The 27,746-nt window shown below is 47.4% G+C and overlaps 1 protein-coding gene and 1 pseudogene across 1 annotated transcript in view; one reads left to right on the top strand and one right to left on the bottom strand.

The window, feature by feature from the left end:
* Positions 1–2,745: 2,745 nt before the first annotated feature.
* The window catches only part of LOC144128106 (uncharacterized), a 92,785-nt gene continuing 67,784 nt past the window's right edge, over positions 2,746–27,746 (bottom strand). Inside the window, exons 8-11 of the mRNA XM_077661186.1 lie at positions 26,983–27,264; positions 15,553–15,697; positions 9,103–9,372; positions 2,746–3,108 (exon numbers count right to left, since the gene is read on the bottom strand). Coding sequence (XP_077517312.1) covers positions 2,972–3,108; positions 9,103–9,372; positions 15,553–15,697; positions 26,983–27,264 — 834 coding nt within the window. The 3' untranslated portion in view covers positions 2,746–2,971. The remainder of the gene's footprint in view (positions 3,109–9,102; positions 9,373–15,552; positions 15,698–26,982; positions 27,265–27,746) is intronic.
* On the top strand, positions 21,241–22,717 carry LOC144127676 (uncharacterized; annotated as a pseudogene).

Raw genomic sequence — 27,746 nt, 5'->3', positions numbered from 1 at the left:
TTTGTTCAGAGCAGGCTTGCAAGGACAGTAAACTGCCGTTGTTTCGCAGGCCTGGATGCTTGCGACAACGTACATAACGATGGAGCCATGCGGCAGATTGGCGTCTTGCTCTGTAATTCGGTCGCGAAACGACGATGCCGCGCGGGTAGATGATGGCCGACGTAGATCAGTTGGCTTGTTTTCACTTAGCTGCAAAAAAACGCCAGAGAGGAGGAACTGGCGGGGGCGGCTGTAGAATGGAGTGCGATGAAGCATATGCCCTGAGTGCAGACGTTGTGTGTGTGTAAGGCTTGACTTTAGGCGGCGGGCATCGCCTCGTTGCTGCACCAGCTCATCTACTGTATTCAGCTGCGCATGTTCTTGGAGCGCCATGATCGGGGTAATGCGGGGAAGGCAAGTGATGACCTTCATTGCCTCTCGATTAACAGCTTCTAAACGATCCTATTGAGCCCTCGTCAAATGCTGGAATTGGGCTTGGTAAACGAGGCGTGGTTGCACAACCGCCCGCACCAACTGTCGTGCAACATGAGAGCGGGCTCCTCCTGTTTTAGGAGCAATGCGTCTAATCAAACCCAACGCCTGAATTGCTTGCTTTTTAGCCCGAGAAAGCCAAGCAGTACCTGTTCCTGACTCGTGTATTGTCAAGCCCAAGATTTTTATGGTCGAACTTTCTAGAATTCGAGCTCCGGATAGATGCAGACGAATTGGTGTTGCAGCCAGTTTACGGCGCCCCCAGCGGTTGGCGACTGGCACGAACGTGGTTTTGCTTACTGAAAGCTGCAGACCAATTGAAGAAGCAAAAGTATACGTAATATCTATGGCTGATTGTAGGCCTGCTGCTTGAGTCATCAGGTCGTTGTGAGTGCTCCACACCGTTATATCATCAGCATACAATAAGAACTTAATTTCGAGAGACATCATGTAAGCGCCAAGCACGGGGGATAAAAGCAATATTAAATAATGTTGGCGATAACACCGATCCCTGGGAAAAGCCGCGAAGAGGCACAAATGATCCGACGGCCTCACCACCGAGGCGTATGGCAGTGTCGGCCTTCAAGGAAGGATTTAACAAGGAAGGATTTTGCGCACTCTAACGGGGAAATGCAGCATGTCAAGCGATTCCAGGATGGCAGCATGACTGATATTATCGTACGCCTTTTCAACGTCCATGGCCAGTACAGTACGTACATTGTGGCTGCGAGTTGAGGCCAGAACTGCTGACGCCAAGACAGCCAGTCCATCTTCTGTACCTATGGACGTACGAAAGCCAATTCGGGCGGGATGGTAGAAACCATGATGCTCAAGCCACCACGACAGTCGTGTGGCAAGCATTTTTTTCGGTAAGCTTGCATAATGTTCGCGTAAGCGATATAGGCCGGAAATTTCCGAGGTCTGTCGGCGGCTTCCCCGGCTTTGGTATGGTGATCACAATAGCCGATTTTCAGGTTTCTGGTATGACGCCTTCTATCCATACCTTGTTAATGTTGGCGAGGAGTTGAGGCAGTACAGCGGAACTTAAGTTCTTCTAAACCTCGTACGGAATGGAGTCCGGACCGGGCGCAGTCTTCCGACGGGCCTCGCCTATTGCTGCAAGCAACTCGGGCACTGAAAATGGGCTTGCAATTCCCTCGGCTTCAGCTGTAGATGGGAGCTTATCGACATATGCTGGAGTGGCAGCCAAGGGGGCTCCTATGACCCCTGCAGGCAACACATCATATTTGGGGAAGAACTTCCGCGCTGCATCTCTGGCGAAATCATTCGGAGCTAAGTTATCTGCCAAACATGCTGTGGCCGCTGCGTCAGGACGACGGGAACCATGCTCCATTGCACGAAACGTTCGCCAGAGAGCAACGTTCCATGACTTTTTCAAGAACTGCTCACACCACGCATGCCACTGCCGTCGCGAGAGATCGCGTTCATATCTTCCAGCCTTTGTAGTAAGGTAATTCAGCCCTGCTTTTCCGTTTACAACAGCTTCACAGTAACTGTTTTGGCGTCGAGTAAACTAAAACGAAGCGCCACCAGCAGAAGCGCTCGCGCCAGGAGGAGCACGCAAGGCGCCGACGGACAAAAAGCGCGCACGGTCGAGAACGGGTACTGGCTTTCATTGCTTTGCTTTTAGTTTATTTTGCGACACAAACATGGTGTATGTGAGTGCGCATGCGACACAAGGCACAAAAGCGGCCGAAAGAAGCTCTATTCTAACGCGCTGACTCCATCGGAAAGCACGCATTTCACGGCTCCGTCGGCTGTCTCACACGACAACGAACAGCCGCTTTTCGCGCGCGCCGCGCATCAGGTGGCGCCACTTGTTCTAGGGCAGTGGCGCTACCATACCAGCGCACGAGGCCTATTATAATAAGGGTAGTGTAGAGAAAAAGAAGCTAGTGAGGTTTTCGTCCCACCGCAGTTAAGGTTTCCCTCAGGCGCCGATGCTAGTGCGTCAGCCACGTTTTCTGCCGATTAGCCCATCGACCGCCGACATCGTGGCCACCATTCGTTGCGCGTCGCTTGCTTTGCATTGACGTCACTACAGTATTCACCGATGTCTTTCTGAAGCTGATACCTCATCAACTACCGTGCTAGCGATGGGTCTCAATTGCTAGAAAAAGCATTCAGGTACTCAGCAGCTTAACTAAAATATTATCTAAACATTTGTTGTGTAAAATACTTCGTCATGGCATATGTGTGACAAAACGCGTTGTGGGTCTAGTTGATGACGCGCACTTTCTAGAACAGCATTTCAGCACTCTTTATTTCAGGTGAGCATAAAGACTGACGTGACAGGCCGAGCGCCAACTCCCGACTAAATTTATTCAAACATGCACTCGCACATTTACTTAAAAAAGAAAGAAGTGAGCGCATGCGCTCGCTGCATTCATAGTTAATAATGTACGGGTAAAAGCTCGCCATCTTGCTGTGAAGAAATGCATTATTGCGCATATCACAGGGCACGAGTGCATTGCTTCGTTCACTTCGTGACAGTCGTCTCGGCTGGCACAAGGATATGGGCGAGCACTGGTCGGTTAACTTTCGCAGTCTCCATTTTTGGCAATGAGTCCAGGAAGAAAACGCCACCATAGAGCTGCTTGTGAACGGCGAGGTTACCTGCGCAACCAGAGAGGACAAGTTTGTTCCTAAACCTTATATCTCCAGCAGTGGCTTCTAATCTTGACATCAGCCGGCAGTTGGCCTTCATCATCACTACCGCTACAGCTCAACCGAAAAACGCGAGAGCCTTTTCGGTTTGCAAGCAGAGTTACTAGTATGAGTACCAGATTTGTTTTGCACCAATAGAAAAGTATTCGAGAAATCCTAGTAACAAGCATGAAGCCCACGCTTCATTGAAACTCTACACGTCAGGCGTAGCCGCCGGAGATCGCGAGAAAACTCGACCCCGAGAGCAAATTCAAACTGCTTTTTACGTGGGCAACGCAACTGTGAAGCAACGGATGCTACGGAAATGCAGAGAATTGGAAACAAGGCTCTTTCTGTGCAGCGTTCGGGCGGACGTATAAAAAAAAAAGTTCACCATTAGTGTCATGGCGGAAACCTTAGTTTGCAGTTTTTATTGTAGCAATCATTTCTTGAAAATAACATTTAATGCGTGACCAGTGAGCGGGAAGGCAGTATGAATGAAAAGTTTTCGGGAAAGCTCGTCGAAATGAACGCTGATGCCAATGAAACATGCAATGCACTCAGAGACGCTTTTCACCGAAAATTTTAATATCGAGGTGCGTGGTTGGCAGTATTTTATTTATTTATTTATTAGTTACCTGCATCGCCCCGCAGGGCATTACAGCAGGGGGGTACAGACTTCATTTACAGGTATAAAGCAATTATTGCAGTGCATGGAAAAATGCTTCGTTAGATGTAATACATACAATGCTCGATGGCAAACTGTTCCAGTCCCGAACAGTTCTAACAAAAAAAGAATAACGCAAGACGTCACCCTTGCAAGAAAATTCTCTGACCTTCAAACAGTGGTCTAGTCGCTTTGATATATAATGAGGTGCCTGGATATATTTTTCGCGGTTTATGCCAGTTTTTGAATATTAAATCTCATGGAAAAATTTCAATCTGATGTACCTTCTACGGTCCTTCAACTCTTGCCAGTTAAGTTTTCGTTTGCTTTCCGTCATACTAACTTGCCAATTATAATTACCAAGAACAAATCTAACTGCCCTATTCTGAATTTTCTCTAATTTTCCTACACACTCAGATGTGTGTGGGTCCCAGCAAACACATCCATATTCAAGTATGGAGCGTACGTAACTGAAATACAGCTGTGTTTTTAAGTTACTTGGTAAATGGCTAAAATTCCGCCGTAGAAAACCCAAACGTGACGCTGCCTTATTCGCAATATAATTAATGTGCTTATTCCATCGTAAGTCCGATGTAAAAAAGACGCCTAGATATTTAAATGGCTTGCTTATGTTGAGAGTAAGATCATTAATTCTATACCTATACGGATGATTAGCACGTTTTCTTGTGAAGGTGACGTGAACAGTTTTGTTTATATTTAAGGACATGTCCCAACGTACACACCAGTCTGCCACAGTATCTAAATCAGTTTGCAGGATTTGTGAATCAGAAGTGGAATTTACTACTCTGTAAACAACACAATCATCGGCAAACATCCTGAATGAAGACTGTATGCCAACTGAAATATCATTAATATACAGCAAAAACAAAAGTGGTCCCAATACTGAGCCTTGGGGAACTCCCGACGTAACTGGTGCATACTGTGAAGAAATACCGTTCAGAACAACAGCCTGCCTTCGTAACGACAGATATTCTGCAATCCACGCAATTATTTTACAATCCAGGTTATACGCTTTCAATTTGAAGAGAAGAAGACTGTGCGCGACAACATCAAATGCCTTGCGGAAATCCAAGAAAACGCAGTCCGCAATTTGTTGCTTATCGATTGCCGATGCCAAATCATGAACGAACTCCACCAGCTGCGTATTGCAGGAAAATCCACGCCTGAAACCATGTTGACTAGTGCATAAGAGATTGTGTTTGGTGAGATGGGCCATAACGCAACTATATATTACATGCTCCATAATTTTACAGGTTATGCTGGTTAAGGAAACGGGTCTGTAGTTCTGAACGGAGTTTCGCATACCACTCTTATGTATGGGCACGACACGCGCTACCTTCCAATCAGCAGGCAAGTCGGTTTCATTAAGAGACTTCTGGAACAGCCGGGTGAAATACAGACATAATGTATCCGCACAATTCCTTAAAATTGCGGCAGGAATGTCATCAGGGCCACAAGCCTTAGCCTGATTCAAATCCTTCAATAATTTACGCACACCGTCAACACAAAAAGTAACTTCCGGCATGCAATCTATTTCAAGAGGTAATGCAAAACAGACAGAACGTGAACTAGGTGGCAAAAACACAGATGAAAAATAACGGCTAAACATTTCAACTTTAGCCTCATCATCATGGATGATTAACTCATCATTTTTCAGAGCAGGTACTGAGCTGTCATCCTTACCATTACGCTTCACATATCTCCAAAATTCTTTGGTATCTTTGACAAGTTTTTCTCCTAAATTCGAAAAATACAAGTCTTTAGCGATGTGAGACTTCTGTCTGAATTCATTTTTTATTGTTTTCAGCAAGGCCAAACACTCTGGCGATTTAGACAACTTGTATCTTCGATACATTCGTCGCTGTCTGCGAACAAGGGCACGTAACTCGGTGTTAAACCAGGGTTTATCTCGAGCTCTCTTACTTGATATAACGCTTAATGGAACAAAAGCTTCACGTAATTCGAACAATTTCTGTTTGAATGTACTCCATAGCTGTTCGATATTTAAGTTATCCGCGAGTTCATCAAAAGTTGGAAAGAACGAATCGAAAGCAGCGCTAATCGCCTCGTAGTTGGCCCGACCAATTATCTTGTCGTCTTCGCAAATTCTAAACCAGTCCTTCACAGTTCATAGCATGGGTTCCCTTCCGAAAGGTTGTCCCAAAGGTCTGTGCGCTTGGTGGCGTAATGCACAACAGAGACATTTTTGTGCGTTTCCAGTGGGCAACTTCACGCATAGGTGCATGTACGGAAACGCTGTGGTGCGCTTCTTCACGCCTGAAGCGCCGTCTTATGATCCATAAAGAAAAGCGCCACAAGATGCCAAGAGGTTCTTTAAAGAAACGAAGCTGAGCCAATTCCTTTCCATGTGATATCCGCCGGACCAGCTGTTCTGAACAAGGAGCTGGAAGACCTCAGGCCACTGTTTGTATCTCACCATGGATGCAAAAAAAAAAAACAGGTTTCGCATCAGCTACGCTTTGTTCTCCATTTTGTGTGCGGGGATGTAAAACATTAGCTTATGTGCTACCTAGATTACAACGTGAAGAGGTGCGTCTTAATCGCTTCCTTCATTAACGCATATAAGCCCAGCATCATTCACTTTAAAGCATTGTTTCCCCGCGTAGATGACGGTCATATTGGAGGGAGTGTTTGCGCCTTCTAAAATTCTTTATAGAGACTGGTACGGGCTCCAAATGATGACAGCTATTGTTGACGACTATTCTTGTTGCATGTGTGCGTGGCGCCATGTATGAGACTTTCTTATTTAATTGATCTTTTAACAGTCGATACGATAAGAAATGCCTGCTGACTAATCGCAAAGCTAACTCCACTAGTTGCTTATAACGAACTTAACCTCCAAGATGGAAACGAAAACAGTCTCATGAGAGCACCAATGGTACTAATTGCTCTCGGATACCTTTAAGCAGCACTTATTTTTTTTGTGCAAATAAATTCAAAGGCTTGCAGTCGTGTTAGACCTGTAGACTGCCTTTATAAGTGTACACAAGGAGCAGTGTACACTTATTAGCAGAGCTGTGTACGCTCAGTGTAAAGTTCTGCGTACTTTTTGCCACTCTTTTTTTTTCTGCATCCTGTGGTAAGCACTGCTGCCGTATGGTCTTTCGCAGCAAGGCCACTCCGGGTCTCAAGATGACGCAAGAGTTCAGCTTACTTTTCGGGTACTGGATCGAAGGCAACTGGAATGCATCGGACGGAAACTTCATGTAACCAAAATGACTCTTCTCACGGAGTTGGTGGGCATAATGGAAACAAGTTTGTCGGCGAAAACCCGGCGGCCGCCTCCAACGAAATAGGAACCAGGTAACTGTTGTCATTGTTCAGTGCATGCCTCATGCTTTGTGCATCAATTTTTTTCGCTGATGTTTTCGCGTGTGTTCGATTCGCCTTGTTTCCCAACGGCGCGACGTTGGACGTTTGGCAACTTTCGTTTTCTGTTCCGCTGCTTGTACGCTGATCTCTACTAATGTGAGCGCTGGTCACACGTTAGAGACAAAGCATTTGCAAAAATTGGTGAACGGCTGTCTCACAGAAGTGAAACGGGCTGTGGCATTCCTGTGTGGAGGTGTGAAGATTTCATGAAAAGGCTCACTGACAGGTGTCCTCTCTGTACGAGGTTACGGCGAAATAACAAGCCCGAGCCACGAAGACACTTGACCGCTTCAAGTGATAATGTTCTGATGAATGAGAAGCCAAGCCATGAAGAGGGCAACGCTGCGAAATAGGAATCCAGTTCATGCATGCTTCCCCAATCCACATATGTGTCAAAATGGCTGCTAGGAGGAGCGCACCGTAGTTAATGTAGGCGTGTACGGAGTCGGAACGAACAGGCGCTTCTCATGCCTGCGAGAAGAACCGAGGCCCACCACCTAACTGATTTTCTCACCGTTTTTAGGCGGGATGGTTTTTTTATCTATAAATTTGCCCTATGGTCTCCTCTGTGGAAAAAAGTGTAGAACTAGCATGCCACAAGCAATCTAAGTTAGCATTATATATATATATATATATATATATATATATATATATATATATATATATATATATATATATATATATATATATATATATATATATATATATATATATATATATATATATATATATATATATATATATATATATATATATATATATATGCCTTCATTAGTTAAAAAACGATGAAATTGTGAGAACGCGAAGCCATGTCTTTATATAGAGCTAAAAGTGCACCACCTTTAGGCGCGTGGTTTCGTCACCAAGATTAAGTGCAAAAGATGGTGCATTATGAATAAGTACATTGTCGTTGAAATGTATTGAAAGTGATATTCAGTTAAAGCGCTGATGTGCGTGGAACCTGATAGTGGGCGATGTTTGTTAAGTGAGCATCGCAAGTCACGAATTACTACTGCTACGCGAGACCAAGCTATGGTCACTGCTCTCTGCCGTTCGCGAGGATAAAATTGACTGCGTGGTCGCATGGCTACCAATATGTGATCACCGTGACTCGACATCCCGTATACTGTCCGAGCTCGGACACCATACTTCACATTTTTTATTCAAAGCTATTTTTCGTAAGGGAAGAGAAAGCAGGAGAACCAGGTTTACATTTACCAAGCTGGCTTAGTTTCGGAAAGCACCGCCATTAGACGAGGAGTAGTTTTCAACACTAGTGGCGTGATGAGTTTTCTAAAGGTATTGCGAAGAATGTATTGCTTCTTTTACTTCAAAGTTACAAACTTCGCCGGCATGGGAAAGTGATCGTCGGCGAAAAGTTTCTTGTACAGAGAGCTCGCTCTATCCTATCGCAATGAAAAGGACTAGTGATGGGCATCGCAGTTGCGTTTATACTCGATTTGTTTCGCTTGTTTCGTATCGCTGAAGTTATCATATCCCGGCAAATGTCACCGCGCTATGACCTTGTATGCATCTCTGAGCGGGCCAAAAAGGACCAACTATCGAGTCGTCTCTCATGAGGCCACGGTTGGGTAGATGAGTTTGATGTCTCCACCGTTATCGCTGACAGCAAATAAATGACATGCCGTGTAGGGAAGCCCCACGTGCACAAGGGCATTCATTTCTCAACGAAGGTATGGTTTGTGTGCTTGCGTCTGTATGCATACGAGTATGTGAACACGTCTGGCCTACGAAAAGCTGACCAGCTCGCATGTCGAAAGCAAGACGTCTCGATTTCTTCACGCTCCCCTCCTGGCGTGCGTGTCGTGTCCGAAGAGGTGAACGCCCGACTGCAGTACCAGCCATGAGTACCAAGCACTCACGTTTCACAGTGTCCTTGAAGCTCTCGGCGAGTAGTCGGCGGTCGCGCCTCCTGCCTTCTTCCGAGAGCACGACAGCCGCCGCGGGTGCCTCTCCCAGCTCGCTGTGCGGCAGGCCCACCACGGACACCTCGGCGACCTCGGCTCCGTGTTCGCGAAGCAGCAGCTCTTCCAGCTCTGCAGTAACCACCTGGTTGGCCATGCACTTTATCATGTGCTTCAGTCGATCAACGATGTAGAACCGCCCGTGCTCGTCGTAGTAACCGCAATCTCCTGCAAGAGCCATTCCAATTAATTCGGGAAGGGGCATTTGAAATCATTAGCTCTGGGCGTATAATACATGCAGGATCAGAAATTGCAGCGAAGTACAGAAGGCGATCGGAGCAGGGTGAGATTTACTAGTTTGCAGTAAAGCAATTTCCACCCTTAGCGCTCTTGTTGTTGTGATGTCAATGAAACGTGGCCCGATGGCCATCGTCCACTTTCGTTTCTTAAGTGATTTTGCATGCTCCCTAGCCGCCTTTTTTCTCCCGAATACAGACTCGATGCTCGTCGCAGCATATCGCCTCCCGAATAGAGCCGTACGGTACGCATCGCCACTCCTGCACCACGCTGTCAGAACCCGCATGTTGTGGCTGCCATACCAGAAAATTACATCGGCTAGGCTATTGCTTAACCCGAACAATCCAGTGAAAAGCTATCCCCGCGACGCTGTTTCCGCTGTTGTTCGGCTCTGCGATCAGGATGTTCATTCGTTAGCTTACATTTAGCATGCGGCGTTGACATCGATGGCCCGCGCAGGGCTAAGAGGGCAGAGTAGTCAGGGGCCCTTGTTTCTCAAAGCACATCCTTCTGGGCCTCTTCGAAATAAATCGGTTTCGGCGTCAGCGCGTCGAACGCAAATGAGCCAGTAACAGCCACAGAGCCACGCGGGATGTTTTCTTCTCGCCGAGGCTGCTTTTTCCTTCTGAATTTGCTCTTTCTATATCCTTAGAGGGTGGGGGGGGGGGGGGGGGGGGGGGAGACACGAAAACATGCGAGCATCCCGTGGGGAGAGGGTGGGCGGTGTGCGCTCGGAATGCCGACCCAAGATTACTGTTGTAGTTGGTTTAGTTTTCTCTTCGGTTAGTACCAAATGCTTTGATGACAGTTGACGGTCGTTTTACGTAACTTGTTTCTTTTCTTAAGATAATAAGAAAAACAGTCTACCTGTTCATTAGGAGGAAAGCAAGAGCGCGAAAACACGTGTCCTCGCCCGTTGTATTGTTTTCCCGTGCACCTCTAGACGGAGGAGCTCTGCTTGCTTCGACCCTTGGCTCCCTACCTTCCTCGTGTTCAGAGAGTCCCTTCACGCAAGGGGGATCGCCCGCCGGCCATAAACAAGCGGGAGGTGTCTGGGTTACGTCTCACCAACCAGTCTTAAACAAATACTGTAAAAAAAAACACACAGTTAAACATGCATAGAAAACAAATTTTCAGCAGACACGCCTTCGCCGATGCCACTATTGCTGCTAATTTATGAGGACAGCATTCTCGCTCCCACTTGGCTGCTCGGCGCGCATGACACGCGCAAGGGCTGGGTCAGCGGCGCTTGTAGCTGTCACAAGACACCTTTCGGATGAGGCCCCTACTTGGATGAAGTCCCTAAAACAACTTTGCGCTTTAAAACACGTCAATAGAGGACGTAGGTACGGAAACGTCCAATCTCTTTCATTTTGCCCAGCCGAGGGGACAACCTTCTCTCCTACTGTCTCCGGCAGCTTAGTGAAGTCCTGCCCCCTGGCCCCCTCATAGCGGCAGCAGAGTACGATGGTTATTATAATAACTCCGCTTGCCCCTTTGGAATGGGTAGCAAGGTTCCTGTCGCGAGCCCTGCGTCTCGTGCCAGTGCGCGCTTTATACACTACTCCGTGACATGACCCACGCTTACCGGGCGATCGTCCCGATCGCGAACTATAGAAGAATGGCATTCACGATGCAGCGGACGACACGCCGATGAGTGTGACGAAATGGTTGAATGGAGAATACAAGAAGGCCAATTGGTTGCCGCCACAAAAAATCACAGGATGGTTACTATCTAACGCGAGATTCAGCGATAGCTGGTGTAGTGGTCAAGTGATGCACCCGTGCACTGGCAGGCCGCTGCTCCAAACAGAGCAGCCCGTAGCCTTATTCGACCCATGTTGACCGTGATGTAAGGTGAGTGCGTCGATGACCGGTGGGCGCGTTATTGACATCCATGGGTGGTTGTCATTAACGTGCCCACCAGTTACGCTGGCGGTGGCGACGCACAAGCAAGGTGAAAAAACAGCGCACAAGCGCTGTTTTTTCACCAAGATGCAAAACCAACTAGCCCATTCAGCTGCTTTACGCACAAGCAAGGGACGGGCGCCTAACAGCTATATATAGCTGTAAAAACGTATGAGGGGGGGGGGGGGGGAGGGAATAAACTTTATTCCCAAAGGCTTCATAGCCATGGGTCACACAAAATGGTAGGGGCGGGGATGCGGTGTTCCAACGTGTGGGCGTTCAGTGGGGCGTCTCAGGTGTCTATGGTCTCTCATCAATTGGGTCTGAGTGCCATGTTGTGTCTTATGGTCACGGCTGAGGCACGCGGCACAACAGAATCGAAGCTCTGAGGTCAGTATGACAGTTTATCTGAACTGCGAGCACGTCCATCAAATCTTACGTGGCGGTAAGCCGAAGAACGAGAAGTGATGACCATTGGCGATAATATCATTTAATTGCTGCTTGCCTGGCGCGAGTGCTTCTTCCCATGAAACTACACGAGTCGGCATCTTTAATTCCGTGACAATATATTTATTTACTTATACGGTTTGTCCTAACAATGTTGCAGGGAAGATACGAAACGTAGTACAGCAATGCTGATCAACAACACTCTATAGTCATGAGCATAATCTTTCATCATTGTCATAATCACTATAAGCCTATCTATGTACACTGCTGGACAAAGGCATCTCCAATATACCTCGAAATAATCACCTCCTGTGACAACTGCGGCCGCCTTATCCCCACACTTCCTAACCTCATCCGCCTACTTCACTCTCTGCCGCCTCCTTCTACGCTTGCCTTCTCTTTAAATCCATTGTGCTGCCTTAAAGACACACAGATTATTTTGCTTTGCATTATAATGTCCTGCCAATGCCCATTTCGTATTTTTGATGTCAACTTGGATATCATTAAATCGGATTCTTTTCTGACCAAGTTTGCTCTCTTCCTGTTCCTTTACGTTACAGTGATTATTTTCCTTTCAAAAGGTCGCTGCGCTGTCCTCAACCGTCTGTTAAGCCTTTTCTTTAGCCTCCAATCTTTTGCTGCACAGGTGAATGCTTGCAAGATAGAACAGGCGTGTACTTTCTTCTGAGCGGATAATACTAAGTGAGTGCCTGCGATATGCAGGCAACTTGTGAGTGCCTGCGATATGAAATCCACCCTATTCTTATTAACTTCTTTATGTCACTGGCCTTACTTCCTACCTTGAGTAGATGTGTTCCCTGGTAGCACCCTGTGCATCACACTTTTTCTGAACTGCCGTGCCCCTCTTAGGCTATTCAGTATTAACCTTTCTACACATTAATACCAAGACTCACCACTATGCTTTGCCTCTCTAGGCTCTCAACCATTATTGTAGCGATAGCTACATTACGGTAGCATTTCGAGCCTTCAGCGTGGCGGTGGCAGCGCCGCCACACTGTGGCTGCACCGCCACGCTGTCACGTGGTTGGTCACATGGTGCGGAGCAGCTGCTGTTGCCGGCGGCACGGCGCACCGACGAAACCAAGCTTGCAGAGCTGTGTGTATGCGCCGTGTCAAGTGGGACAAAGAAGAAGAAAGAACGCTCAGCGAAACGGAGCGGCGAAAGACTGACCTTCCAGTTCAACTGAGCAAGTTCCACTCGGCCAGCTGTAGCTATCGCGTCACTCCAGGTTTAGCCAGAGCTAAACCACCGCCAATTTTTTGCGATTCGTTCCCTGATTCATGTTATGAAGAGCCACAAGGACGGAGACGTAGAACGCAGAGCTACGTTTCCGTCCTCGTCCTTATTGTGTTCAGTAACACTGATCCGTACCAGCTCCCCCAATTTTCCACCCTACTGCAGTTTATTGATTTGCGTGCGAAAGCAATGTCATCAGCGAGTGGGGGATTACTAAGGCATTCTCCAGTTGCCACAAGAACGTTGCGCCTTCGCAGTGGCAACGACTGCTGTGAAAGGGCTTAGCATCGCTCTTCCTTTTTCGCTGCAGATCGGCACCGTGCACAGGCTATAGGGACCGGGACCCCTTCAGTCGCGTACGCCTGGTGGTACGCGCATAGACTCGATGATCCCACGTCGGAGCGTGGCTGTCAGCGACTGCCAGCGACACCTGCTATCTGCAGTGTAGTCACTTATATCACCCCACCGACTGCAAAAAGGTAGGCTCGGGCAACCATTTTTACTCTCTTATTGGTACCCTCAGATAAAAACAAAAACGGCATAAAAAGAGATAGTGAGAGAGGCCGGACCAGCAACGCTTTGCAACGCTTAACGCCACTTGGCAGCGGCAGCGTCTGCTGTCAACATAGACTAAGCACCACCCTGCCTTTTAGAGCGCAGCCCTTAGGTGCCCTTTCCTGCGTTGAGTGGCGCACCTCAGGGTCGGCCTCGACTTGGCCGAGTGAACAAGTGCATCGAAGGATAAAAGCCAGCGAACGCAAAGCGCAGCGGAGGGAGGAACACGCCGATAGCAAAAAGAGCGCGAGGAGGAACGCAGTATAGCAGGCCGCGCGGCGGCGAACGGCGGCCAAAAAAGAAGAAAGGGTTTTAGCGTAGTTATACCGAGTAGGACGTGCGAAAGCACTTCATTACTTGTGTGCGTTCCTTCTCCGTTTCTTTGTTTTTTTCCTTGCTACGTGTGGTACCCGGTGCCTGAAGAGCTGGTTTGTTAGCGCGTAGCTATGCACCGGCGCAGAAGTTCGGAAAAGCCTCTTGCCAGCAGTTTGACTTTCAAGATGAGGCAATGTCAAAGCGGGGCAGTTGAGTTCACTGCTGTCTATGTATCTAAGCGTAGTATATGTCACGTGATCAACCATGAGTTTGGACGATTGGTTAATTATGCAGTTATGTCGACTAAATACTGGGCCAAATTAGCACTAATTTGTTAACTGCAGTTACATCCAAACTTCGCCCTATAGCACCGAGTCATATGCCCTTGGAAAGCCTAGGTCAAATGTAAACGCGCTGTGCTAGTTAGCGTCCCGGATTAATTGGCGTGAATGAGTTAATTGCAATGAATACCAAACCTGCGCTATTGGACTGTCATATTACGCTGGAAAGTTTAGGTTGAGTACAAACGCGCTGTGCTGTTAGCGATCCGAATTATTTATCGCTAACTAGTTAATTGCACTTGAAAAACCAAACTTGTCTCTATATAGCACCCTGTCATATACCGATGGAAAGCTTAGGCCTAGTGTGAATGCACTGTGATAGTTTACCACCCGAATTAATTGACGTTAAATTTTTAATAGCAGTTAAAACCATAACCAATCATAGCCGCACACCTAACGCTGTACTACTAGGTTTAATACAGATGCCAATTTTTATCACAAGGACGCGGCGTGATCCCGGCGCTGACGGCTCTCGCACCACGGTATCGGGGCCGGCGGAGTGCGAGGGTGACGCAGAACGAATAGCTTGCAGCCTTAGCGCATTTGTCCACTCGGTCATCATCAAAGGCCTGCCTGCCAAGAGTTTATTGCTGGAAGTGGGTTAAATTGCTGCAGTTAGACGTTCTGTTGCCCGCTTCCCCATGTCCGCTAGTTCTTTCTTCCTTGGTTTATATAATACACTCACTTCAACCTGTGCAATGGTGGATGTACCTCTCCTTTGTATCTGTACTTTTGCAGGTGCACTGAAACATGTGTTCAGTGGAGCTCTACTACACCGAGGCATGTGCGAGAGTAAATGATAGCAGAGAAGACATGGGTTTCTACGCCAGCTCCACTATGAAAAGCGTTTCGAGATGCCCGAGGCTTTATGAAATGCCCAACTAAATTTATTAGAATAGACTAACATAGGCTGATAGGAATTAGCAGTCCAGCTGTTAAAAGGAATTCGTAGACACGAAGCGCTCTCGCTCAAGATTACGCGCCTTCAATGAGGAAGACGGTGCTACATAAACCGGTCCACTCGCTGCAATCACCCTGCAAACACGTGGCGTTGACGTACGGTCGGTTACAGTGACTGGGTCATACAAGTGCGCTCTTGCTTCCTTAATTCGTAGAAGGTTCGTACAATAGCACTGACAGGAGCGGTTCCGCGGCTCTCATAAGAGCAACAAGCAATGGAGGTTTGCCTGCCTGACCTATTTGCTCTTGCTCTCTTTCGGACAGCGCTCCAATCAGTTTCAGAAATAGAGCTAGCGAACTGGCATCTCGACTGCAACGGTTGCGTACCTGACTTCAACCAGCCTTCCTTGTCGAAGAGCTCGGCGTTCTCTCTTGGTCTCTTGTAGTAGCTTTTCACCATGGATGCGCTCCGGTAGCAAATCTCCCCTGTTTGATGCGGGCCTAGTTTCTGACCAGTCTCCACATCCACAACCTGGAAATTTATGACAGGTGGTGTCAAGTTCGGCGGAGCCGAAAGATTTGAGTTAGACTTGCACAAAACAATTTCACGAGAATAAGAAGACAATTTCAGCTCCAGGGTTTTGGAGTTTGAATATTGGCGCTGAATTGTATTCGTTACTTCAAGCCTGGACACACACACAGAGCATACTTATATATTTGTCTTGGCTCGGCTGTAGCTATAAGATGGCGTCACTTAGGAGCAGGCTTTTAACATTTTTGCTTATTATTTCGTTTTAACACATGCATACATAGTGCAGGTCAACTAGGAAAATTAGGAAGGTTTCTGCGTGAGGGCTGAGGAGCCAGAATTCGAATGTCACAGGGGATTGCTTCATGGGTAACATTTCGTTAGGATTTGGTCGCGTGCTCGGTATCACCTGGATAAAGATAACGGAGAGGATTACTCGATACGGGTCGGAACTGAAAGTTCGGCGAGACTACGTGCCGTGTTGTAAAAGTCACTAGCAAAGAAAATGCTATTACGGAACCTGCTTAGATGCACAAGACGGCCGCGGGCCGGTGAGCTCTGAGGATTCGACCACCCTGCCTTAGCGACCTTGACTACAATGAATGCGTTAACAGATTGCGTACGTAGAAACGCACTCTGCTTGATTGTACCAGTACAGCGATCTGGGACAACTAATCATGAGATAAAGTTGCACTGATTGACCAGAGAGGGATTGACAAGCTCAGGAATTTGCTCGAAAAACGTGGCACCGTCTATTGCATTGTAGGGATAGGTCTGCTGTCGAAAGCAAAGGTTTACGGGCTGCGTTTTCTCGAAAAAATTATATTTGGGGCGCTGCTTCACGACCCAATCACGTGATATTTTCACTAGCGGGTGGAATAAACAAGCGCTATTAAAGTTTCAGGTTTTCAATTAATTCCATTGGCTTTCGCGAATGCTCCGAATAGATTTTTTTTCCACACACCCTCATCCAATAAGCTTTTGCTTCCGACAATATAATGTTAGGATATTGACTGAAACAGGTCCTCTGCTAAGTGCCCTCACGTGCACATTGCTCGAAGCACCCGTGCCGGCATTAGGTTGCACAGTTGTCACGTTGGCCTAGGGGGGCGATGGTCAGATAATCGCCGACTACCGTAAAGCTCGGTGCTAGTGCCTTCTGCCACAAATTCCTCTAGTTCTGTTCACATCAGAGCGACGTCCGGGTTCTCATGGCTTGCTGGCCGGACCCAGTCGCTGCACGGGACTGGGCGAAGAGAAATAGGAAGTTTAACTCGCTTTTTTTACGAAGCGCCGGATATTCATGGCATTCCCAGAAGATATGGGCAGCGGTCACCGGACTTCGGCAGCGGCGGAACATTCCTTCGTCGGGGTCGCCGTTGTAAATGTTGTGTCTTAATTACGGAGTGAACGTAATGTTAGGATACGCATATGCGTTCCACAGAACAGAAATCTGCTGACGATCAATTGCGCCAGTTCGCATGAGATAGTGCAGTAATGGCCAGCGGATAGCGTAACAAAACTACAGCAGCCGCCAGTATGCCAAAAGCGCAAGGATAAGCTCGGAGAGTTCCAAATTTCAATTCAGAATCTACCTGACAACGTGGGCACAAGCACATACCATCGACTGTTTCAACGATCAGTCAAAATCGTTTACAATAGTGCGCGAAGGCTGTCCATGCTGTATTATTGCTAGGCCCCATCACATAGAATAGAGGCCCAGACACTCCTTTTCCGCCCAATCAGATGCTGTCATCGTGATGTTCACCACAGTCATGCCCACTGAAGGAGAGATCTTCCTACAACTCACGTTCGATTACGTGCCATTTGCCAGCTGCGAAAACCTTATCCCCACAAACATCCTACGCGACTCTCGGCCGCCCCAATCTACATTTGCCTCCTCTTAGAGTCCACTCTGTCAGCCGCGGGAATATCAGATATCCACTCTACGCACTGCGTGCTATGCCAATGTTGATTTTCGTTAGTGCATTTCAGCTGGGACATGCTAAAGTATCTACCAGAGGCTTCAAGTCAACGTTTGCTCTATTTCCCACCTCCACATCTTTTCATCGCATCTACACATTCCACAATGCACCTGGAACGGTCCTCCTCAGGTACTTGCCACGAAATGGCTCTTGCAGTTGAAACCTTTTCCACCTTATGAAGGTTTTGCTGTAGGCAAAATCTACACAATGAGGACAAGGTTCCAGCTGCAAGAGCCATTTCGAGGCAAGTTCCTGAGGAGGACGCATTGTGGAATGTGTAGATGCGATGAAAAGATGTGGAGGTAGGAAAGAGAGCAAACGTTGCTTGAAGCCTTTGGTAGATTTTTTGACATCCAGTGAGCAGCGGGTAGTTGTTTCCGACAAATAATGGTGAAGTATCGTTGGTTCTCTTACCTATTTCGCCGCCTTACTGTCTCAACGTTGCCCCTCTCTTTATTTTTATGTAACTCGCTAAACTGGTCCTCAGTTTAATTTCATTGTTTTGGTTGGGTTTTATAGCGACTCTGGCTATGAAGGACGCCGTATTGAAGGGCTTCGAGAAATTCAACCACCTGGAATTTTTTAACACGCTCTGACATTGCATAGTGCAAGGGCTTCTAACATTTCGCATCCATCCAAATGCGACCCCTGTGGTCGGAATCAAACCCTCGTCTTTCGGGACAACAGCCGAGCACCATAATGACAGAGTCACTGCAGCGGCAGTTTCACGTCTTTCGCCCGCCTCCAAAATTCGGCGTCCTGCGTGAGCCGTCAACATAAAACTTTTACATGCTTCTCTTTTCTTTCGGATTGATACTACACGCAGTAATGCCAACAGGAACGCTGATTCTGGTGCGCCGCAATGCTTTCGTCAGGTGCGATTTTGCTACACGAATGCCGAGCGCGTGTTCGCCTTGCGCTGTATACTCGTGTCATCCGCCCCTCCACTCGTTGCTGCATGGGAGGGGTGAAAAACCTTTTGTAGCGATAGCTACATTAAGGTAGCATTTCGAGCCTTCAGCGTGGCGACGCCGCCACCCCGTGGCTCCGCTGCCACGCTGTCACGTGGTGGGTCACGTGGGGTGGAGCAGCTGCCGGCGGCGCGGTGCCGTGGCTGATCACATGGTTCGTCACGTGGTTTGTCACCTGGTTGGTCACGTGACCAGCCAAGGGATGCCAAGCAGCTGCTGCTGCTGGCGGCGCGGCGCTCCGGCAAAACCAAGCTGCAACAGCTGTGCGCATGCGCCGTGTCAAGTGGGACGAAGATGAAGTTGGAACGCTCAGCGAAACGGAGCGGCGAAAGACTGACTGCACAACTCAATTGAGCAAGTTCCACTCGGCCAGCTGTAGCTATCGCGTCATTCCAGGTTTAGCCAGAGCAAAACCACCGGCAATTTTTTTTAGGAAGAGTTTCTGGGGAACCAGTCCTCAGTCAGGAATTCCGATAGCTTCTGCTATCCTGCGCACCCTCGCCATCAAGTGTTGTTGGTGGTTTCAGTCTAGGGGTAGACAGAGCAACTTTCGATGAGGAAGTAGTTTTATATCCAGCACTGGAATAACCATCACGGCAGCACCCTGGTGTCATCGCCGACACTTTAAACACCAATACACCTAAATGGTAGTAAAAAGGGAGTAAGCTCTCCTCTAGTGCGCTCCCTTTAATACAATGGAGCACGCTACAGGGCAGGTTACTCTATTTACTCCTTTCTGTTCAGAGCGTGAGTGGCTTCATTGCCGACTCAAGCGATATCAGCACACGAACCACGTAATAGCCAGGCTGACCTCTATAAAACTCGGACTATGACAGAGATCGGCTCATTGGCAGCAGTGGGAGCGCTGTGCGCAGAAGCATAAAAATCTTCGCACAACATTCAGGTTAGTGCAGAATAGAGCTGCTGCGTCGCAAATATTTCTGCTTCCTTCCTATCGCTTTTGGTGCTGATACTAGCTTGCTATAGCCCCAACATTTCCGTATTAGCATGGCTAAAGAAGTTTCTAAGCTGTTTCAAGATTTGAAAGAAACATGGAAATTAGAAATCTGAAACATGCTTGAGCGCAGCTTTCGATCAGAACTGAGAAGCGTGAAAACTGACATTGACGAACCAACAGACAGCATGAATTTCTTAAATCTGCACTAAAGAGGAATCTGAACTGGTCTTTTTACCGCGAGAACTTTATGAACACGCTCCGAACATTCTTAGAAACCTCGATTTATTGTCCTGTGAGGCCGATTTCCTTAACTAAATTGGATTAAACGTGCCCGCTCCAGCTTTTTTTGGCACTCAACACGGCAAGTACGAGGAGACAACCAACGTGTGCAGTGCCTTTCAGCCAGTCGCATGGTGGCTTCTCTTTCGCTTTTAAATTTTTAGGGTTCTGTGAATAAATATTTTCAGTAGCAGACAACATAGCCGCAAATTAGGGCCACGGAAGCAAAAATACGTGTGGACTTCTTTTTACGCATCACACTGCCGATGGCAGAGCGGCAAGCCACCACGGGACTGGCTGAAAGGCACTCCACGCGTTGGCTGGCTCCTCCAACCTGCCCCGTTGAGTTAAAAAAAAAAAGGCGGGAGCCGGGGCGTTTAATTCACTTTAAATTAGGGAAATCGGCTGCACAGGACCATAATTCGCAGTTTCTAAGAATGCTCGGAACGTGTAGATCGGCTTCCCGCGGTAAAATGACGAGTTCAGATTCCCCTTTAATGCAGCTGTATGCACGTCAGTTGAACAGATTGTCCACTGCACAGTTCGTCGCCTTCTAGTCCGTTACAATATTCTCCTAGCTCTTTCAATCCGAAGCTTCGGACCTGTGGTCAATATCTGCGCTAATTAGATGTATGTCCATATCACCTACAAAACCTGTCTGCCTATCGTAAACTGCTGTTCTCTTCCCATAGTGTTATGACTACTCTAGGTTTGTTATAAATTATTTTAGCCGCACTGTTTTGTTCTGCTTGTTCAAGTCCTGATTCTTTTACTGCTATTCCTACCCTGATTAACTTAGGGGGATGATGTCATCAATAAATGTATTAACGTGACAGCGTTAAGGAGCTCGTGTAGCAGAAAAGCCGGCGTCGGCGGCGTTGGCCGTGAGCGAAAAATCCTCCTCCTCGCACTCCTCCTCCTCCTCCTCGCAATGTATCCCACTGCCCCAACAGATAGCGCGCGACGGCATTATGCCGCTGTTGCCCGAGTAGAGTTGGGCCCGGCTGCGAGACTAGCGCGGGAGCGCTGCCGAAGGCTGCTCCCGACTAGAGTTTAGCCCTGCTGGGAGGTTAGTCCTGCCACCGCGCAGAGGGAGGCTAGCCGGCGCTCCCCCTCCTGCGCGCTGCTGCTGACGTGCGCGCTCCCTCCCCCTCGGGCTCTGCCATTAAACAGCTTTCAGGCCTCCGCCCAAAATTTTGACGTCACATCCGGCAGGCTGACACTTGCAGAAGCCGCATCGCCAGCGACATGATTTTGGTCCCTGCTGTTCTTTCACGCTCCCTGCGCCGCGCGGGCCGGTTGGTTGCAGCGGCATGGTCGTGTTTGTTGTCTCTCGTCATTGTTTTGCGGCAATTTTGTTTCCGTGTGCGATGTGCAGTGGATACTAAAATGTCGAACAAGTGTTTTGTGCCGGGGTGCACCGGCAATTATGATACGGGCAGAAAGATACAAGTGTTATCTTTCCCAAAAGACGACGACACTTTCAAGAAGTGGTTACGCGCCATTCCAAGGAAGGACTTCGTGCCCACATCGTACACTAAGGTAAGTAATGTTTATGGTACTGTTATGTGCTCCTGGTTGCTTTTACTTAATCAGCACGTTTATTGTGATACTTCCGAAGCCCAGATAGATTGATTGTGGCCACATTGCTGCAAACACGCTTATAAACAAAGGGGCTAGCATTAGGCTATTTTAATAAGTGGATTCTGAGATGTCTACGAAACGTTTGTACGTTTGTGCAAGTTTGCGCTGATCATTTCGACGCTTCATGCATCGAGACGACGACGCGCACGGATCCAAGAACAGGAAATGTTCTTACAGTTCGATTGCCAGTACCGCGGTTGCGCCGTGGATCGGTGCCTACCGTATTTCCCAACTGCCCTTCGTACCTTTCAGCACCAGACAACAGCAAGAGAGAAGCACCTGATGCTAAGAGGAGCCGACTAGAAGCTTCCCAACTCGCCCGTGCGGTCAAAGGATCACTGGCGTCATATGAAGCGGAGCAGGAGAGAGACCAATTTCGTCACTCCAAGAACTAAAGGCGCGCCTGCAAGTGGCCTCAGTGGTGAGTCAGTGCAGTGGACTGTGATTCATAAAGAAAAGTGTACGATGTTTGTGAACATCACCAACAATCGTGAACCTTGGTTGAAGGCGTCATTGACAGCGTTCGTAAACCTCCAAGTCTCAGCCGGCTACCAAGGATCCGCGATCAAGAATCTTGGTAGCGCTGTTGTACCAGACTCGGTTTGCAAAGTAAGCTCTTTGTTGGAAATTTTGAACAACCTTTGAATGCTGTCTGAAGAGTCTGGCGAGCGCTGTAGTTCGGGCCACCTGTCGCTTGCAATAAATTCTCTTCCAGACAAATTGGAAGCAAGCATTAATGAAAACAAGAAAGGGGCTGTGAAATTTTTAGAGGAACAGCTAACACTGCTCTCTGCAGAGCGTATTCAGTACAGCACACAGGTAATGGTGTTTGCTTGCACTCTCCACACAATATCGCCGCATGCCTACAAGTATTTGAGAAAAACAAGCACACTAGCTTTACCTCATCCGACCACTATTAGGAAAGTGTGCTCTTCTGTACAAATCTGCCCAGAAATTGATTCTTGCAATGCAACTTTTTTCAGTATGTTCCCTGAGATTTACACATCTACAGCCACATGAAAAGACAGTGACGTTGACGCTTGACGAAATTCATATCAAGCCTTGTTTTGATTATAAGGGGGGCAGCATATGTGGTGCTGCAGTGAATTCCAGCGAGGCAGCCACATCTGTACACGTGTTTATGATACAAAGTCTGCTGAGTTCATTCAAGGAGGTAGCATGGTAGCACACATTCTTCCGGTAAAAACCATACAGGGCGACCAACTTCATGCCATACTGAAGAAGGTGATCATACGCTTAAAAGAGATTGGGTACAGGGTCATAGCCCTTGTTTGTGACAATAACGCTCTAAACAGGAAGGTATTGAAGATGCTTCTGCCAAAGCCAATGCTTCGTCATGTTTATCCACATCCGGCAGATCCAGATCGGCCATTATTTTATGTGGTAGATGCTGTACATATTTCGAAGTGTATCAGAAACAATTGGCTGAATCAGAAAAATGCGAGGACTTGCTTTTCTACCCAAGCTTTGAGCTTTCAAACAATGATGTTCGTCCTGAATGCAAAATGACTGCCTCATTTAAGAATTTGAGAGATTTAAAGAGGAGTCATCTCTACTGATGAAGTGTCGGTTTGGCTTGACATCCAAGGCACTTTATCCGAGCAACTTGGAACGGCAAATTGTGAAGCTGGTACTGCACGCTTTTAATCCGCACGTAGCCACAGCCCTGGCAGCTCGCAGTGGTGAAGCTGATTTTGAACATGCGGCAGCAACAGCAGATTTGATCAAAATCATTCTTCGCTGGCGGAGTATTGTCAACGTAAAAGCGCCAAATAAAGGCTTCCATCATCGTACTGTTTACGAAGAACCCATGTCTTGCAGTACAGATGACCCAAAAGTAGCTTTTCTGAAAGGTTTCATTATCTGGCTTGATGTCTGGGAATTTTATGGGCATGACAATGGGGTCCTTACCCAGGACACATTGAGTGCCCTAAGGCTATCTGCTCAATCCTTGCTGACATTGGCAAAGTACTGCATAAGTGAACTTCATTTTAACTACATCCTACTAGGGAAAGTTCAAACGGATCCTCTCGAGAGTCGTTTTGGACAGTACCGGCAAATGGCTGGTGGGTAGTGCCACATATCTGTTCGACAGCTTTGTGAGACAGAGGGCAGGATTCGCCTTCGAAATGCCCTGCCAAAGATAAACACTGATGACTTCAGAAACATCGAAGAGACAGTGTCAGAGATGTAGGAACCTCCTTTAGTGTTCAAGTTGTAGACGCTGACCTTGATGCACTCAGAGAACGAATGCCAGTTATTGGTTATGTTGGCGGGTATTGTGCGCATGCTACAATGAAAGTTTTAAAGTGTGACAGTTGCCGGGGACATTTGGTTGTTACCGGAAGTGAGACGGAAATGGAACAAGACACCCATTCCTTAATCGCATAACTGGACCGAGGTAGACTCAAGTTTCCCTCTGCCCTTGCGATTACAATAGTCATTTACACGGAGGTTGTAGTTACAAAGCTTTTGACACAAAGTGCCTGCACACAATTGCTCCATGGGCCCAACCAAAGGAATGTCGTTCGGCAACTGACGCTCAACTCTCTACCGAGGCTTGGGAACATAGATGCATGTGAAAATGGGCATTCCAGCGAGCTCCTTGTCACACTTGTTGCAAAATGTGCAGCAAACATAAATGCTTAACAACTTATGCAAACAAATGAATGATCAATTCATAATATAAAATAACAGAAGGCAAAAACAGAAAAGCCCAAATCTTTCTTGAAATTTAATTTTCCATAACTTGTACACCGCACATTTGATTAGTTTAAATTGCACTGCAGGTATTTTATTGCAGTTTCCTCATCTGATTTCTTTGGCGAACTTCTGCCTGTGGTTGTGCAATGAGCCTTCTTTTGTTAGCGTCATGCATGCTTTCTAGCCCAGAGTTGAAATGACAGTTCTTTGTTTTTAATCTGAAATTTTCAAGTATCTTGGATATTAAGTGCAATGTTTTTTCTACTGAGCCGAACCTCAGACAGTGCCTGCTGTTGTAGGTGAATGACTTATTTGTCACACCTTTTTTCTGTACGTGATCTTCTTGTGCAGTGTCTATTATTGTACTATTGTTGCAGTGTCTATTATGTATTAGTGTCTATATTATTGTGCAATGCAGTTTGTGCAGTGGATTCCTTGTGCATTCCTGCACCTGCAGCAGTGAAATACGTGGTTCATTGTATCACTTATTTATTATAACCTAGTCCACAGTTTAGTCACAAGTGTGTTTAATGTACTGTGGTTTCTTTGCATGTCTTCGACTCTACAAAGTATTATGTTTTATGCCATTGAAGGGCGGCCACCTACTCTGAAAAATATATGAACTAATATTTTCTTCTAACCTACAGTTAGGATGCGAGTATGGTTTTCGTTTTCTACATCTTGGCATTGCAATGTGCTATGTTCTGCTTCCTCTCATTCACCTGAAACTCGTACCGTGCCACAGGGCCTACTTTAATATACAGATTGGTATTGTAACTGTGTGTATCTCTTATCGGTGCAACAACTTGTTTCAGCTGTCAGTCGTTTACGATTTTATAGCACACAGTATAAAAGGCAACATCCGTCTACATTACAGCGCAATATCGTTTTCTGTCTGTTATGTATTTTGGCCGCGAACGATGTGTAGTCGTAAATATCTGTAAATATGCATACAGACAGAGTCTGGTGTGATAAATATGTATAGTTATGTCCGTAATCATGATTATTTGTCTTTGCCCTGATAAATCGCGCGGACCTGGCGGTCGACGAGCCTGTCTGTGGCATCAGTTGCCGCGAGGCGAGCGCGGCAATCGCTCGCGGCCCTGGGCTGGCGCGCATTGACGTCGTTGACGTCGCGTCACGTGACGCGCAGGCCTGAAAGCTATTCAGGGGGTAATGGCTCTGCGCTGTGCGGTTTTCCGCTCCGCGCGTCCATTTCACCGCAAGGCGTCGCGCCGAATGAGCGATGGCGTTCTGTGGACTCCCTGGCAGTGCTGCAAAACGCTCACGCGTTCCACTCTTAAAAGCAAAGCTTAAGCGTCCTCCAATTTTTTTATTGCCAGCTGTTTCCAATGCAGCCAACAGAATGCAGCTTAGGAACACTCGATCAATATTACTGGGGATAATGATTCCCTTCGATTTGTGTTTTAATATTTTTTTCTGGACGACTCTGGGCGCAGTGAACACCCTGCAATTCTTTCGTTGCAATTTTACATAGTGTGTTTTGCCGAAACTTATCATCAGCTATTAATAATAGGCTTTTGTTAGAAGTGTTAGAAGAATACTGTAGCTCACCGTAACTACCGTTCATATCAATTTTTACAATTACGAAGACGTCATTACCCTTGCTGACATGATTCAACTAACTGCGAACACTTTTTGCACCTTTCAAAAATCACGCGCCAGCAGAAAGCGAACAACTACGTCCACAAAGTCGCGTCACTCCGTTCGCAACGCAAAGATTTGGTCTAAAACCTTTTTCTCATTCATTTTATCCTTAAAGGCCTAACACCAGGCCGGGTGATATTTTCTACTTATAAGAAAACCGGTCGGTACCCGGCGGAACTGGGGTCAAGCCTCGCCTGCGCTGGAGAAGCGAAGTAGCAAGGAACGGCGACCTCCGCAGCGTGGGCGTGGCAGAGATTGCATTGTGGCACGTGCGCCGCAGAGTGACGCATTTTAATGAACGTCGCTGTTCGCTCTCCACAGGCGCGCGATTTTTGAATGGAAGGAGAAACGCCCATGTTTGAGAAACGCCCAGAAATGCCCGTGAGCAGCGAGGGTCGAGGATAAGCGCTTTTTAGAAATTAGAAAAACAGATAAATATTACTGACGGTGGTCTACACGCTTCCGAATAAATAAGCAGCCTAACAGCAGTAGGTAAAAGGTAAACTATTCAACAAGAGTTACCCAGACTGGTGGTTAACACCTCTTAGCTGAATTCTTATGCAATGCACCGTTGAAAATGCTATACCGTAAAAAGTGCTCTTCTGTCAAAACAGCCGCCGCGATGGATCACTGGTTACGGTGCCAGGCTGCTCACCTGAAAGACGCTAGCTCGTTGCCGACCGTGGCTGTCACCTTTCGATGGAGGCGAAATGCTACAGGCCCGTGTACTGTGCGACGTCAGTGCACATCAAAGAACAAGCATGTGGACGATATAAATTCAGAGCCCACCACTACGGCTGCCTTCATAGCCTGAGTCGCTTTGGGACGTTAAACCCAACAAAACCTAAAACCAATCTTACTGCAAAGCCGGTTCTTAATGATTGATGTGTATAAGGTGAAACGCTCTGTATACCTCTTCCACACGCTACTTAAGGAATGTCAGACGAAATACTCGCACTCTTGCATGGGCCTTTCTTTAACGGCAATGCAAACGCTCCTTTCCTCGCCATCCTTGAATTCCGCTCATTGAAAGAACATTTAGGATTCTTATTGACGTACCTTTACCTCAACCATCGTTGCGGGCTCACCCACATCACTTCCGGTGTGCGGCTTCCCAGTTTTTGGCCTACTAAGCATGACCCCGCAAGACTCGGTCATGCCGTAGACGTTCAGCAATCTTTCGATGCCAATGAAGGCCTTGTAAGCTGACTCGACCAAAGACGCTGACAGCACGCTTCCGGTCACGGCAATGGCGCGCATGCTGGGTAGGCAGCGGCCTGTGCGCTGCATCTCTCGCAGCAGGGCTTGCAGCTGGGACGGGAAAATTAATGCTGCTGTCACCTGCGTAAAAGAGAGACACGCATGAATTGCCGGGTCGTGACACAACTACCAGCGGCCATGAGTCTTCTGATGGCGTATGAAGCACCACGTGCCCTGCTCCTCATATGGGCATAGAAAAATTTGGGAATGAATAGTACCTGAACGGTAGCAGAACAGGTACAGGCTCTCATGTGTCGACATTAACACCTCCTAATTAGAAGACGCTGTGGAAATGTTACGTGTGCGAACGATGCTGAGGCGGCTTGAGATTAGGAAGCCTTATAATCTAGTCGCTTCAGGTCCCTATGTTGACAACAGGTAGACAATTCGTCTCCTGGGCGCTATGAAGTTAGGCGCATGCGACAGCAAACAAAAACAAATTGAGGTTGGTAGTCATTACTGTATTCTCCGCGTCAATATCGTTAGAGAGCAAAGAAAGCCCCCACGTAGCATGTCTTCATGTCGGCACCACGTCAAGTGGCCGAGTTTACAGCACCTAAGGA

Source organism: Amblyomma americanum, chromosome 4 (assembly GCF_052857255.1).
Source record: "Amblyomma americanum isolate KBUSLIRL-KWMA chromosome 4, ASM5285725v1, whole genome shotgun sequence".
Taxonomy (NCBI): Eukaryota; Metazoa; Arthropoda; class Arachnida; order Ixodida; family Ixodidae; genus Amblyomma; species Amblyomma americanum.
Note: the sequence above shows the minus strand (reverse complement) of the source record. Positions and strands in the feature narration are given on the sequence as shown.